Below are 12,546 nucleotides of genomic sequence, written 5' to 3' on the forward strand. Positions count from 1 at the left end.
AGACCCTTCCTATCAGAGCATTCCACACAAATACTTGTCCAAGCTCTTGTTCTATCCAGACTGGACTATTGTAATGCTCTCTTGGCAGGCCTTCCAGCATGCACTGGCAAGCCTCTACAACTGATCCAGAATGCGGCAGCAAGAGGTGTCTTTAACGAGCCGAAGAGAGCGCACATCACACCTCTCTTCATCAGTTTGCACTTGCTGCCAATAGCCGCTCACATCAAATTCAAGGCTCTAATGTTTGCCTACAGAACATCCACTGGCTCTGCACCCCTATACCTAAACTCACTACTTCAGACTTATGCACCCTCCAGAAGCTTGTGTTCTGCAAGTGAACATTGCCTTGTGCTGCCATCCCAAAGGGGCACAAAATCACTCTCACGGACATTCTCCTTATCTGTTCCCTGCTGGTGGAGTCATTAGCCATTTTCAAAAAACATATCTCTTTCGTCAACACTTGACCCAGTAATATTAGCACTTTTTCTTTTTTCTATTTCTATTCTCTCTCTCCATCTGTTTAAAAAAAAATCCTTACTAAGAGCACTTTGCTGGAATAACTGGGACTTGACACGGCACTTGCGTACTGTTGCACTCATGTTGATTTGATTGCTTCTACTGTTCTCATTTGTAAGTCGCTTTGGAGAAAAGCGTCTGCTAAATGACTAAATGTAAATGTACATAGTCAATGCATACAGTCTAAAAAAAATGGTGCTTTATACTACTAAAAGTGGTTCTTTGGCTCGTAATCATAAGGGAACCACATTAAGTGCTGTATAGCACCAAATCTTGGTGCTTCAGTGGTTCTTCAGCGGTTCTTCACTGGTTCTTTGGGATGACTGAGGTGCTATATAGCACCACTACCGTATACAGAACCTGTTAAACCCCTGTATGGTTCTTCAGTGGTTCTTTGGGGTGGTTAAGGTGCTATATAGCACAACTGCCATACAAATAACCTGTTAGCCCCTTTAAAGGTTCTTTACGAGCCAAAGAACCACTGTTGTTGCTGTTTAGCACCTTTTTTGTTGAAGAAATAAAATGCGATATGGCACCTCTTATGGGTTCTACGTAGCACCATTTGACAAAAGGTGCTGTAGAGCACCTTTAAAGATACGGTGCTACATAGCACCAAAAATGGTTTGATTACGAGCCAAATACCACTTTTAGTGCTATATAGTATATATTGCAGTATATTGAAAAAATATAAGCACTAGTTTTCCATATATGGAAATGTATTATGTAATATATTGCATTATATTTTGCAATATATTTTGCATATGTTTTTGTTCCGTAAGGGAATTTATTTTTTCAATTTAAATCATTATACAGCACACCAAAAACAAGTCAAGAATTGCTCTGATACTTTGGACCTGAGTAAAATATGATTTCTTGAGTTCTTAAGTTCAATGATAACCTTTTCGAATTAAAAAGTAAAATAAAAAAATATTGAAATTGTTAATTTATTTGCAGGGCCACTGTGTCCAATTCTGAAGGAACCTAGCACAACAGAGACATGAGGTCACATTACATGGTCACAGTCTAAAAATAGCTGAAATGGTGCGAGGAAATAGTGACGAGGCAAAACCTGACTCACCTCCACCTGAGCGTGTCAATTACATCAGCAGACATGCCAGATAAAGAGTGACTTCAAAATAATGAAGCAATACATGCCATTTGTCTTTGGAATCCAAGTCATGTGGTGTTTTATCAACAGGTTTAGTGAGTTTCGAAGCAGTGAGGTCATCACATCATAGTTTAGTATAAAAATCCCCATGATCATCCATTCAGCACACATCAGACGGTGGAAACAAACACCAGCCTGAAGCAAGAGTGAAGACTAGATCTCCATCTACAACAGACATAGCATCTCTGGTAAAAATCACTTCTGAACTCTCAAATATTGCTCTCATTTATCTGCTAGGCTAAAAATGCTCATGCATAGTTTTATAACTTTGTTAAAATATGCAACAGTAATGAGCCATTTGGTTGTAGAAGATTACATGTAAAGTGTTTAGTTGCATGAGCGTTTCCTCTAGACCAACCAGTTGCTTTATTAAAGAGCATAATGATTAAAAAACATTTGTGTTTAAATACCCTACTTGGGCTTGACCAACCAAACTTTAGGCTTGGAACACTGTCAGTAAAAATTGCAAAAATGTACCTTAAGGGGCATCTTTGTTTTTTATCTGCCCCTAAAAGGTGCATATTATACCCTAAAGTAGTAATACGTATGTACTACTAAGGTACTACTTTGAACCTTTTAGGGGTAAATAAGGCACAAAGGTGTACCTTTGAGGGTACTGCCCCAAATGACAACCTAAGGGTACAATTTTTGCACATTTTTTCTGAACCCAGAAGGTTGCTAATTGGTGATTGTTAGGTTCCTTCATTGCAAGCATTTTATTGATGCAAGAGAATTTACTTTTTATTGAGTTTTATTGCAGATTATGATTGTTTCATTGGATTTATTCATTGTTCTGTGTTTAATCCCCAGATATACAAGCAGAGAGAGATGAAGCGCGTTCTCTCAGTGAAGATGTTTGCGGGGTTGGCTCTGGTTCTGCTGGTGTCCAGTGTGAGTGAGGGACGGATTCTGAGTAAATGTGAGCTGAAGGAGCAGCTCGTGGCGGCTCTGGGAGGAAATCAGGGAGGAAATCAGGGAGGAAATCAGGGAGGAAGTGTGCCTGGAGGAAGTGTGCCTGGAGGAAACATCACTCCTGGGTTTGGAGATGTGACAGGAGCTGGGCCTGGAAGTGGGCCTGGAAATGTGACTGCGCCTGGAAATGTGGTTGCGCCTGGAAATGTGACTGCACCTGGAAATGTGTCTGGACCTGGAAATGTGACTGCACCTGGAAATGTGGTTGCGCCTGGAAATGTGACTGCACCTGGAAATGTGGTTGCGCCTGGAAATGTGACTGCACCTGGAAATGTGTCTGGACCTGGAAATGTGACTGTGCCTGGAAATAGGGCTGTAGATTTGGTCCTCATCGCCAAAAGTAAGTTTTGCAAGTGTAAATGCTGTCAGCTGAGTACTAGTAATGGTACAAATGTAAGCCAAGCGCGTTTCTGTCTCTCTTTCAGTCGTCTGCTCTGTGGAGCGTGTGTCAAAGTTCAACACCAAACTGGTCAGCCCGATCCAAGGTGACGTCAGACCTCCAGCAGGACCCCCTCCCAAACCAGTACAACAACCCAATGGAAGACCAGGGGGAAAACCTAGTCAGGGCCGTCCCGGTGGAAGAGGAAAGAGATCCCCTGGTGGGGGACGTGACAGGAACCCACCTAGCTTGTCTGGCAGCAGTTCAGAGGAGGATTCCAGAGAAAGCTCCGCTCGTGTCCCCACAACACTGTATGGAATCTTCCAGCTGAGCGATCGCGTGGCGTGCAGTTCCGGACCTGGCCAGAGTCTGAACATCTGCCGCATAGACTGCAGAGGTGAGTCATGTGACTGGTCACAAAAGTAATTACCTCATGGGAACACATAACTATTTTACAAGGACTTTGTATGAATTTGCATTATGTGATTTGAATGAAAACGCATGATTTTTAGAAAAAAGCAAGCATAACAGAACAGATTCAACCCTGATCTCATGAAAAAACTTGAATTTGTACAATGTGATTTGTACATTGAGTGACATCTCGTAAATTTTGTCTTCTAAAGCTCTGATTGATGATGACATCAGGGATGACATCGCCTGCCTGAAGACCCTGTTGGACAGCGGGAACAATGCGTAAGTCATCAACTTTTCACATCTTCAAATCAGTAGTCGATTATAACAGTTGCATAGTCTTGCTAATCATGTGATCACAGTCTCCGCTCCCATTAGTAGTCACCACATTCAGTCATTTGCATAACTTACCTCAATTTTATAGCATTGTTGTGGCTTTAAATCTGCAAAAAGAATTTTAATTGCAATGCATTTTAATTGCAAATCACCAAATGTTTTCATTGTAGACCATTCTAATACGACTAAAATCAACTAAACAAATGTATTTTTCTCATGATTACCCAATTTCTCACTTTTTTAACAAGTAGTAGACATATTAAATAATAATAACATTCCTGGTCCTGTTTTCTTACAGCAGTGCTCCAGCTCCTCGGCACAAGAAGTAAGTCAAACAACTGAAAGATTGCATGAGTCAAGAGAAATACTGATTATAAATATATTTATATTTTATTCAATACCTGAAAGGCTTCAGGAAATAATTTTTTCAAAGTAAAAATATATTTAGTACACCAAATTTACATTTTCGGGTAAATGCAAAATGTATTTTGTATATATATATATATATATATATATATATATATATATATATATATATTGGACAAAATAAATAAATATATGATGAAATATAAGTATCTAAAACGTATTTTCATAAGCAACTGCTTATGTAAATCATTTAAATTGTGTGCTCTGTGTTTGCAGTAGCATTTACAATGTTAAGATAAGCCACATCAATAAGGTATACACGATGTTTAGCCTGTTTTACAAGTTTGTGTTTATTGTCTTTTAGGAAGCCCTTGTTGTTCGTGAAGGAGTGCCTCAATGTCAATCCTTTGCAGCACTTTGCTGAGTGTGTCTAACACATTCAGCGTTTCTTCAGACATGAATATTCTGTCAAGCTTCATCCTAATGCATTACTGAAATAAACCCAACACTTGATGTTTGCATCCATGACAGCAGTGCTTCAAAACCTCTTTGGTGTTTGTTAATCTGCTGGAAAATGTCTTTCAAAGAGTAACTACTGTTCACACTCACATAAATTAGTTAAATTTATCAGTTCTCAGACTTTTATGTCTTTTATTTCAATCTTCAGTTGCACTTGTCAAAATATACCAGGAAAATGTTCTCAAAATAGCCACAATTATGTTGATCAATGCTTCTACATGTAATTAGCATGCCTCAGAATGCAAATAAAGCAATATTCATAAAAGAGTTCCTTGTCTAAGTCTGTCTTAACAATAAAACATCAATAAATCAATGTTTGCGTGAGTGAAAGGTTGAAAGCCTTTCTGAAATGAATATTTGTGTGCTAACACCAACAACTATGTTGCAACTCTGGTTCACTAAATCCATGACAACCGAGCAAACGTCACACAGATACAAATATCTCATTGGAGTTTTACACAAACGTTTTGTTCATCACAAAGCAAGTGTATACCATTCAAGAAGTCAGGATTTAGGTGGTTTTTGTACGGTCTTGTTAACCCCCGCTGGTAGATGTCATAACTAACTACACAATCTGGCTGCAAAGAACATCTTTCTCTATTATTTTTATGACATTTAAATTAAAAAAATTTGTTTGTAGATGTTTTATTAATTTTGGAGGGCTCAAAACATTTACGTTTTATGTTCTTATGTCTGATTTTTCCCCTTTGTCTGTGCACCTGCCCCAAGCTTCATAATAATGACTCACAATAAAAAGTAAACTCTGTTTAACCAAATCCATTGTGCAGTGCCCGTTCCTCCCATTAGGAGGGACATATTATATTACATAAGCAAATTAGTTGCATTGACCATGTTAACTGCTTTGTACACAGAATGCTCTTTGGATCATTCTCAGGTCCAGTGTTGCCAAGTCCACAGTTTTCCTGCGGAAATGGACTACTTTTAAATTGTTGCCCTGCAGGTTGATTTTCATTTTCATGGGTTGATTTCCCCAGGCACCAGGGCTTGACATTACCAACCACCAACCTGACAAATGCGGGTGGATTTCAGCAGTGGCATGTAACGCAGTCACTGCTGAAATTGGCGGGTACTGAAATATTGGAAACACTTCCAATACTCATTTTTCAGCAGAACAGATACACGACACCAGCTGCACTTTCTCTCTTTCTCATCTCTCCGACAGCGAGTTGACACACAAACCCGCCTTCTCTCACTCACTCCTTTCATTTGCTCTAGATGAATATTGTTGGTGTTACAGGGCATGAATTTCGGCATGGGATTGCACATATTGCACATAATTTTACTCATTCCTGTAGATTTTGTGCTCACACCCATACACGCACATAAAGCCGCCTCTCAGTACTAAATTGAGTTTTTTTTCCACTGCTTTTTGCACTTAAACAGCCAAATACACACAAAATAATATCAAAATGCAGGTTTTGGCAAATTTTTTCTCAGTTGAGAAAGAAAACGCATGTGTAACAGTATAATGGATCCGTGCGTCAGGTCTTAAAGTGACAGCAGCCTAATATATCTGCTGCCAAAATATGAGATAATATTAAAAATATCTATATGGCAGGTTTTCTAATGTTATTGATGTCAAAATTGTGGTTAGTGAAAATGCTGAGTGGCCAGTAACTTTGGAAAACCACTAGCCACAGTGGCTGGTGAGCAAAATAGTTAATTTCAAGCCCTGCCTGCCACCCCTTTCTCCCCAATCCCCATCCCTGAACATACAATTTCGGCAGAGAATTCGGCCCCCGGACAGAGAAAATTGCATTGGTCTAGTTTTGTTGAGCAGACCTGGCAACCCTGCTCAGATCAGTGCTGAATAATGCAGCCATCAGGTGCAAATAAATTCTGTTTTTAATAAAATAACATTTTAAAAGGTGGTGATTGCATACTCACAAGAAATAATCGTTGAAATTGTGGTTACAAAACCCTTTTACCACTTTTATTGTTTGACCTGTGCCACGTGAAATTCATATTTACAAAAATTTTCATATTTACAAAAAGGTCAGAGCAAGTATTTTCCCTAAAGTATTTGTGCACTATTTGAATAAACTCAAATGAACCTTCACAGTGTCGCTCAGAGATTTGGACTGAGACTCTGACTGTAATGGTGAAAATTTCTACAGACATACTGACTTCAGTTTGTCAGACTGAACCAGTAAAGCATCTAAAGTTAAAAAATAAAGCCTAATTGCATATAAAAGTAAGCTTATTCTTATTCTTAAAACAAGTGTAATCATTACAAGTATAATGATCAGCATACCATAAACAAAGCTGCATAGAAAGAGACAAATATATTTAAGTTTTGTGAGAACAAACTCTGGATCACAAAACCAATCTGGTGTGACAATACAGAAGATCCTGTTTGATTTGAAATTTTTTCATTGCATAATTCATAACTGTTAAATAATCCTTTAATTACACCAAAACCATTTTCAGCTCTTCAAATCCACCCAAACAAAACAATAAAGATTTAGGGCTTTAGAGAGTCATACTGTCCTCTATTATATGAGCTGTGGACTCTAGATGAAGATGAGATGAGAATGACGAGACTGCAGTATTCATCTATTTGAATAGGAAATGTGCTGTGCGTGTGTGTGTGTGTGTGTTGCAGAACATCATAATCCAAAGGCAAACAGCTCAAAGGCTCAAGTAACAAAACATCAGCTTCAAAACAGAAATCACTCCAGTCACAGCTGGAAATCACTGGGGAAAAATAGTGCACATAAATAAATAAACATGACAACCTGAACACCCTGGCAAGCATTTGTGATTTTTTTCCCAATTTGTTTAAGAATGACATCACAGTAACACAATCTCCTCGTGATGATGGGATGGACCAACAGCACAGGTGGAGGTCACTCGAACATATATAAGATGGACCACAGTACAGAAAAACACTAAAGCTAGAATATCCTCCAACAAGAATCATCTCAACAGAACGTCTGGTAAGACACATGACAGTTCCGATCACAGTCACCATACTTTATTTCATATTTTTCGCTCAAACTAATAATTTAATCAGCTGGTTATTCTTAAAAAAAAAAAAAAAATGTCTGTTGGGGCTGACTTTGGTGATAATATAAATGATGTATTTATTTAAAAATTATAACAATTTTAGATGAAAGCATCTGCTGAATTATTAAATGTAAATTATTTGTTTTTGTGAAATATAGTACATATAAATATAGTGAAATATGTTCACATATATATAGATAGATAGATGAAAGCATCTGCTAAATTAATAAATGCAAATGTTTTGTTTTTGTGTATTGCATTATCATATATATATATATATATATATATATCGTCTCTATTTATATAGATCCCGTAATTAAAATGTAAATATTAGCTAAGTTGAGCCTTATATATATATATATATATACAAATATATATATATATATATATATATATATATATATATATATATATATACATATATATAAATAGAGACATTTTTCATGCATGATCAGAACTAAAATATTACAGATATTTATATTTCTGTTAGAAAATGCTAATTTGCTAACATATTAACAATAGCAATATAAAGCATTTAATATATCTGTTCTCAAACCAAGCCATATACACCACTTGTCACCATGATGGTAACTCTCAAAAAACCCAGATTAACAGAAACTCTTCTAAATTAGCAAAACAAAACATTAATCACTACTAAATCTCTTACTTAACATTAATCTTGCACAAAAAAAAAAAAAAAAACATTATATAACAATTAATTTTAGCATTTACTCTCACTTTCGAGTGCCATGGGCAAAGAGTGCTGGGAAAAAGAAATCCCAGCCCAGTTTCAGTTAAACTTTCAGTTAAAGTTTGTCTAAATTAAAAGAAATAAGTTCATAAAACTCAAAACAATGACACTTAAGCAGTTTACTTAAAATACATCAGTTCAGTGAAGTTGAAAGAAAACGAAAGTGCTAAATACTCATAAAAGATAATCTGACTAAACTAATTTGTTTAAGTTTGTCCTACTCAAATCAATTAATTATTTTGAGTGTTTGGTTTTACAGTGTTGAAGATGTAATCAGTTCTCTGGGTTTATCTAATGCAGTTAAGCTCCGATCATAGAGAGATGAAGAGCGTTCTCTCAGTGAAGATGTTGGCGGCGTTGGCTCTGGTTCTGCTGGTGTCCAGTGCGGTGGAGGGACGGATTCTCAGTAAATGTGAGCTGAAGGCTCAGCTGGACGCCGCTCAGTTTCAGCAGATTACGGCCATGGGAGAGAAAATAACCATGGAGCAATCTCATCGCTAGACGTGAGTCATTTTTATGTCAGGTTCTCTCTTCGTCTTTAGAAAGCCAAACTGCCATGTTTTATATCAGATTATGTCTTTCTTCCTTCCTTTCTGAGGCAGTTGTCTGCAAGGCCAACAGCTCAGCCTTCAACACCAGCTTTGTCAAAGCAATCATGATCAACAATAAGGAGATGAAACCAGCTCAAGCCCCAGCTCGAGTTCCACCTCAAGCTCGAGTTCCTCCTCAAGCTCGAGTTCCTCCTCAAGCTCCATCTAAAATCCCACCCAAGCCTCATGCACAGGCCCCCACTAAAGGACCACAGGTGTCCGACCATGAGACCAAGCATCCACAGCTGAACGCTACTGCCAAAGTTTCCGGGCAGCTGTACGGTGTGTTTCAGCTCAGTGATCATCTGGCCTGTGATTCCGGCATGATGCCGTCACTCAATGTCTGCAACATGAGCTGCTCTGGTGAGATTAAGAGGCAAAAGTAGCACCTAAAGTCTGCATTTATCATAAACCAAATTGTTTTTAATTTCTGCATTGAAAATCTGAAAGAGAAAGTGAATACTGTGAAAGTTTAAAAACCAATCAATAAGCCAATTGAGCAAGATTTTGAATTCTTTTTCTTTCTTTTTTTTTTGTACAAAAGCTCTGATTGATGATGACATTAGCAATGACATTGCCTGCCTGAAGACCCTGATGAACACCATGTAAGTTCACACAAGCTCAAACACAGGCTTGTTTTAGTTACCAACGGTGTTTAAAATATTAATTCAAAGCAGGACATGCTTTTCTTTATGTTAGTTTGCCATGATAATAATGGCATAATAATAAAAAAATGTGTTAACACAAGTTATAAAAGAACTGAAACTGTAAGTATTATGTGTCTTATTTCTTAACAGGAAGCCTAAACCCAAAGAGAAGCCCACTGATGGTAATAAGATGTAAGTTTATAGATTTACTGGTGAAAGTTTTACAAATCAAGTGAAATCATACATTTTGTTATTGTATTTAAATGTATTGCCATATCAGCTTTACAGACTATTACATGGCAGACATAAATTCAACCTTCATCAATATAATATAAAAAAATACAATATATATAAAATTCAGAAATACAGAATAATACAAAATACGAATGTGTTAGAGGCTTGAACAATATAACCAGGCCTCAATGTTCAACGTGTGATTGTCTTTGGTGTGTTACAGTTTGGAGGCGCTGATGGTGAAGGAGTGTCGCTCTGTTGTTCCCTCAAAGTACTTTGCAGACTGTGTTTAAAACAGACGGGCCAACAGGCTCGCTCTAACTTCCTTACAAACACAACAGTCTGATGGTTTCCATACCTCTGAGGTCAATATTGTGAAGGTGGCGGTATCTGTGTGAGTTTATTAAATGTCTAATGACTTTTAATAGAGAGAGTTTGTGCATTAAGACACTTTAGTTTATTGCTGTAATACTGTGAATGTTTACATTTCTGTCTAAATATATATCGCTGTATCTAATATCGTTGTGCTGCTGCTGAGGGCTTTTAAATACTGTAATTTTATCATAAGCAATAAAATAAAAAACTGGAGTGCTCAAAATGTCTTTTCATTATTACAAATAAAGCATGAAGCTTAAATAACTGAACTTGTCAATTGGTATTGTTTTGGCTTCATCATCACCAGCTCCACCTGTGGTCTGAAATATATTGCAATCTGCATTCTAGGCATTTTACACTTATACTTTACAGAGCCCCTAAAGGGACATGGTGATTTTTTTTTACCTTTGCATTTCCTCACAAAACTTTTTCACTCCCCCGATAAACTTTGCATTTGCTCACAAAGAACTCAAAAAACTTTTGCAAGTGAACACAAAGTTTCTAAGGGGAAAGCAAAAGTTTTGCAAGTGAATGCAAAATTTCTCAGGGGAATGCAAAAATTTAGCAAGTAAACACAAGGTTTCTTGGGGGAACACAAACGTTTTGCGATGGAAGGCAAAGGTTTTTTGAACAAATGCAAAGTTTCTCAGGGGAACTCAAAACATTTGCTAGAAAACGTAAAAGTTCTGACATGTAATTTTTCCGCCTATCTCATTTTTTTTTCATCACCATGTCCCTTTCAGGGCTCCGTAATACTTTCCCCTTGCAGTACTTTTTACTGTAGTACAATTATGAAAAAAAAAAAAAAACCTGTAAATCTAGTTGTCGATCCATTGATATAGTGTTATATAATAAGCAGCACAAAAATGTCATTATTTTCAGTTTGGCAAACAACCAAACTAATAATGAAATAAATACATTCTTATTTTATTAAGATGGAATGAACACTATTTTAGAATGTTCTATTTTATTAACTATTTTATACATAAAAGTGCATAGATTTTATTATAAATATATTCAATAATATTAATATACACTTTATTTAAAAATATATATATAAATACTTTTATTTGGTCAATGCACAATGCATTTTCTGAAACATTTTATTTCTTACCAGATGTTCTGTGGTTGGAGATACAGATGAACGAGTCTTCATATCAGATGTTCTTCACTGTCTGTGACCCAATCAGACTTATATACGTTAGAGTCGACTACACCTGCTGCTGCACCTTTGCTTTGGTTCATCCCACCATTAATACTAAGATTAATATTTGATGCTCGTCTCAGAGAAATATGGTCTTTCCCTGGACAGTTTTGGTTCCTCCCAAGGTTTCTTCTTCATCCACCCAAACCAAACAACCAATCTTTTTTTAGGCACTATATTCACCAAAGCAGCTTTCGATCAAAATGTATTGTGAAAAGCATTATGCCAATAAAACTTAAAAACTCAATTACTAAACTGGGCAGGCTTTCCAAGTAAAGCATCACTGTTCCTACATAAATTTACAAGTTTCACAAGCCTTTGACACACTAATGTAAGCTGCAAAACATTAGTGTAACAATGCTGAAGATCAAGTCTGATTTGAATTGGATAATTCATAATTCCTGAATGATCCTTAAATTAGGTTGGTTGAAATAATTTCTTGACTAAAACCATTGTGAGTTTCTAGAAACGTCTATTGACAAATGACAGTGCCTTGCCCAAAAAAGTCTTTACAAGGAATCGTCAGGTTCACACCACCAACCGATCCACCCAAGGAAAAGCAAGTGAGGATTTAAAGCTTTAAAAAGCGTCTTCTGTCCTCGATTATATGTCTATTGCAGTCATGCAACATCAGCTCCAGAAACACTCACAGCTGGAAGACAATTGAAAGAGTGACCTGAACATCACATCACAGCAAACACAAGCCAGTTTTTTAATTTATACAGGGACTTAGGCACAAGACTGTGCAACCCCAAGGCGGTTGGTTTGGGTGGATGGAGAAACCTTGGGAGGAACCAAAACTCAACAGGGCGAGACCATCTTCCCCTGACATAAATTTAGACCAAAAAAAAACAAAACATTAATCTCAGTATTACAGGTAGGATGAACCAAAAGCTCAGGTGCAGCTGCAGGTGGAAGTGACTCTAACATATATAAGTCTGAAGGGTCACAGAACAGAAGGACAGTGAAGACTGAGAAACAATTCAAGACTCTCATTTATTTTTATTTCCAACACAGAACGTCTGGTAAGAGTCATTTAATACAGTTC

The 12,546-nt window shown here is 37.0% G+C and overlaps 2 protein-coding genes across 4 annotated transcripts; both read left to right on the plus strand.

Annotated features, from left to right (window-relative positions):
* Positions 1-1,704: 1,704 nt before the first annotated feature.
* On the plus strand, positions 1,705-4,934 carry LOC127520302 (collagen alpha-1(III) chain-like). 2 transcript variants are annotated; one of them, XM_051908282.1, is made up of 6 exons: positions 1,705-1,872; positions 2,495-2,996; positions 3,082-3,432; positions 3,659-3,728; positions 4,081-4,107; positions 4,513-4,934. In XM_051908282.1, the coding sequence occupies exons 2-6, from the start codon at positions 2,513-2,515 to the stop codon at positions 4,580-4,582; spliced, it is 1,002 nt and encodes a 333-aa protein (XP_051764242.1). In that variant the 5' UTR covers positions 1,705-1,872; positions 2,495-2,512; the 3' UTR covers positions 4,583-4,934. The 2 variants fall into 2 exon arrangements, with proteins under 2 accessions (XP_051764242.1, XP_051764250.1); XM_051908290.1 differs by having other exon boundaries at positions 4,084-4,107.
* A 4,116-nt stretch (positions 4,935-9,050) lies between these two features.
* On the plus strand, positions 9,051-10,508 carry LOC127515469 (lysozyme C, milk isozyme-like). 2 transcript variants are annotated; one of them, XM_051899146.1, is made up of 5 exons: positions 9,057-9,147; positions 9,178-9,401; positions 9,583-9,643; positions 9,836-9,877; positions 10,143-10,508. In XM_051899146.1, exons 1-5 carry the CDS (start codon positions 9,104-9,106, stop codon positions 10,210-10,212), a joined length of 441 nt encoding a protein of 146 aa, XP_051755106.1. In that variant the 5' UTR covers positions 9,057-9,103; the 3' UTR covers positions 10,213-10,508. The 2 variants fall into 2 exon arrangements, with proteins under 2 accessions (XP_051755098.1, XP_051755106.1); XM_051899138.1 differs by having other exon boundaries at positions 9,051-9,401.
* Positions 10,509-12,546: the final 2,038 nt, after the last annotated feature.

This window comes from Ctenopharyngodon idella, chromosome 1 (genome assembly GCF_019924925.1).
Source record: "Ctenopharyngodon idella isolate HZGC_01 chromosome 1, HZGC01, whole genome shotgun sequence".
Taxonomy (NCBI): Eukaryota; Metazoa; Chordata; class Actinopteri; order Cypriniformes; family Xenocyprididae; genus Ctenopharyngodon; species Ctenopharyngodon idella.

Bases quoted from the DNA above. Each gene is read 5' to 3' on its own strand.
- LOC127520302 (XM_051908282.1), top strand. From the start codon at position 2,513: ATGAAGCGCGTTCTCTCAGTGAAGATGTTTGCGGGGTTGGCTCTGGTT. The intron at 2,997-3,081 runs GTAAGTTTTGCA...TCTCTCTTTCAG, and splicing joins TTTGGTCCTCATCGCCAAAA to TCGTCTGCTCTGTGGAGCGT. The intron at 3,729-4,080 runs GTAAGTCATCAA...GTTTTCTTACAG, and splicing joins TTGGACAGCGGGAACAATGC to CAGTGCTCCAGCTCCTCGGC.
- LOC127515469 (XM_051899138.1), top strand. From the start codon at position 9,104: ATGATCAACAATAAGGAGATGAAACCAGCTCAAGCCCCAGCTCGAGTT. The intron at 9,644-9,835 runs GTAAGTTCACAC...ATTTCTTAACAG, and splicing joins AAGACCCTGATGAACACCAT to GAAGCCTAAACCCAAAGAGA. The intron at 9,878-10,142 runs GTAAGTTTATAG...GGTGTGTTACAG, and splicing joins CCCACTGATGGTAATAAGAT to TTTGGAGGCGCTGATGGTGA.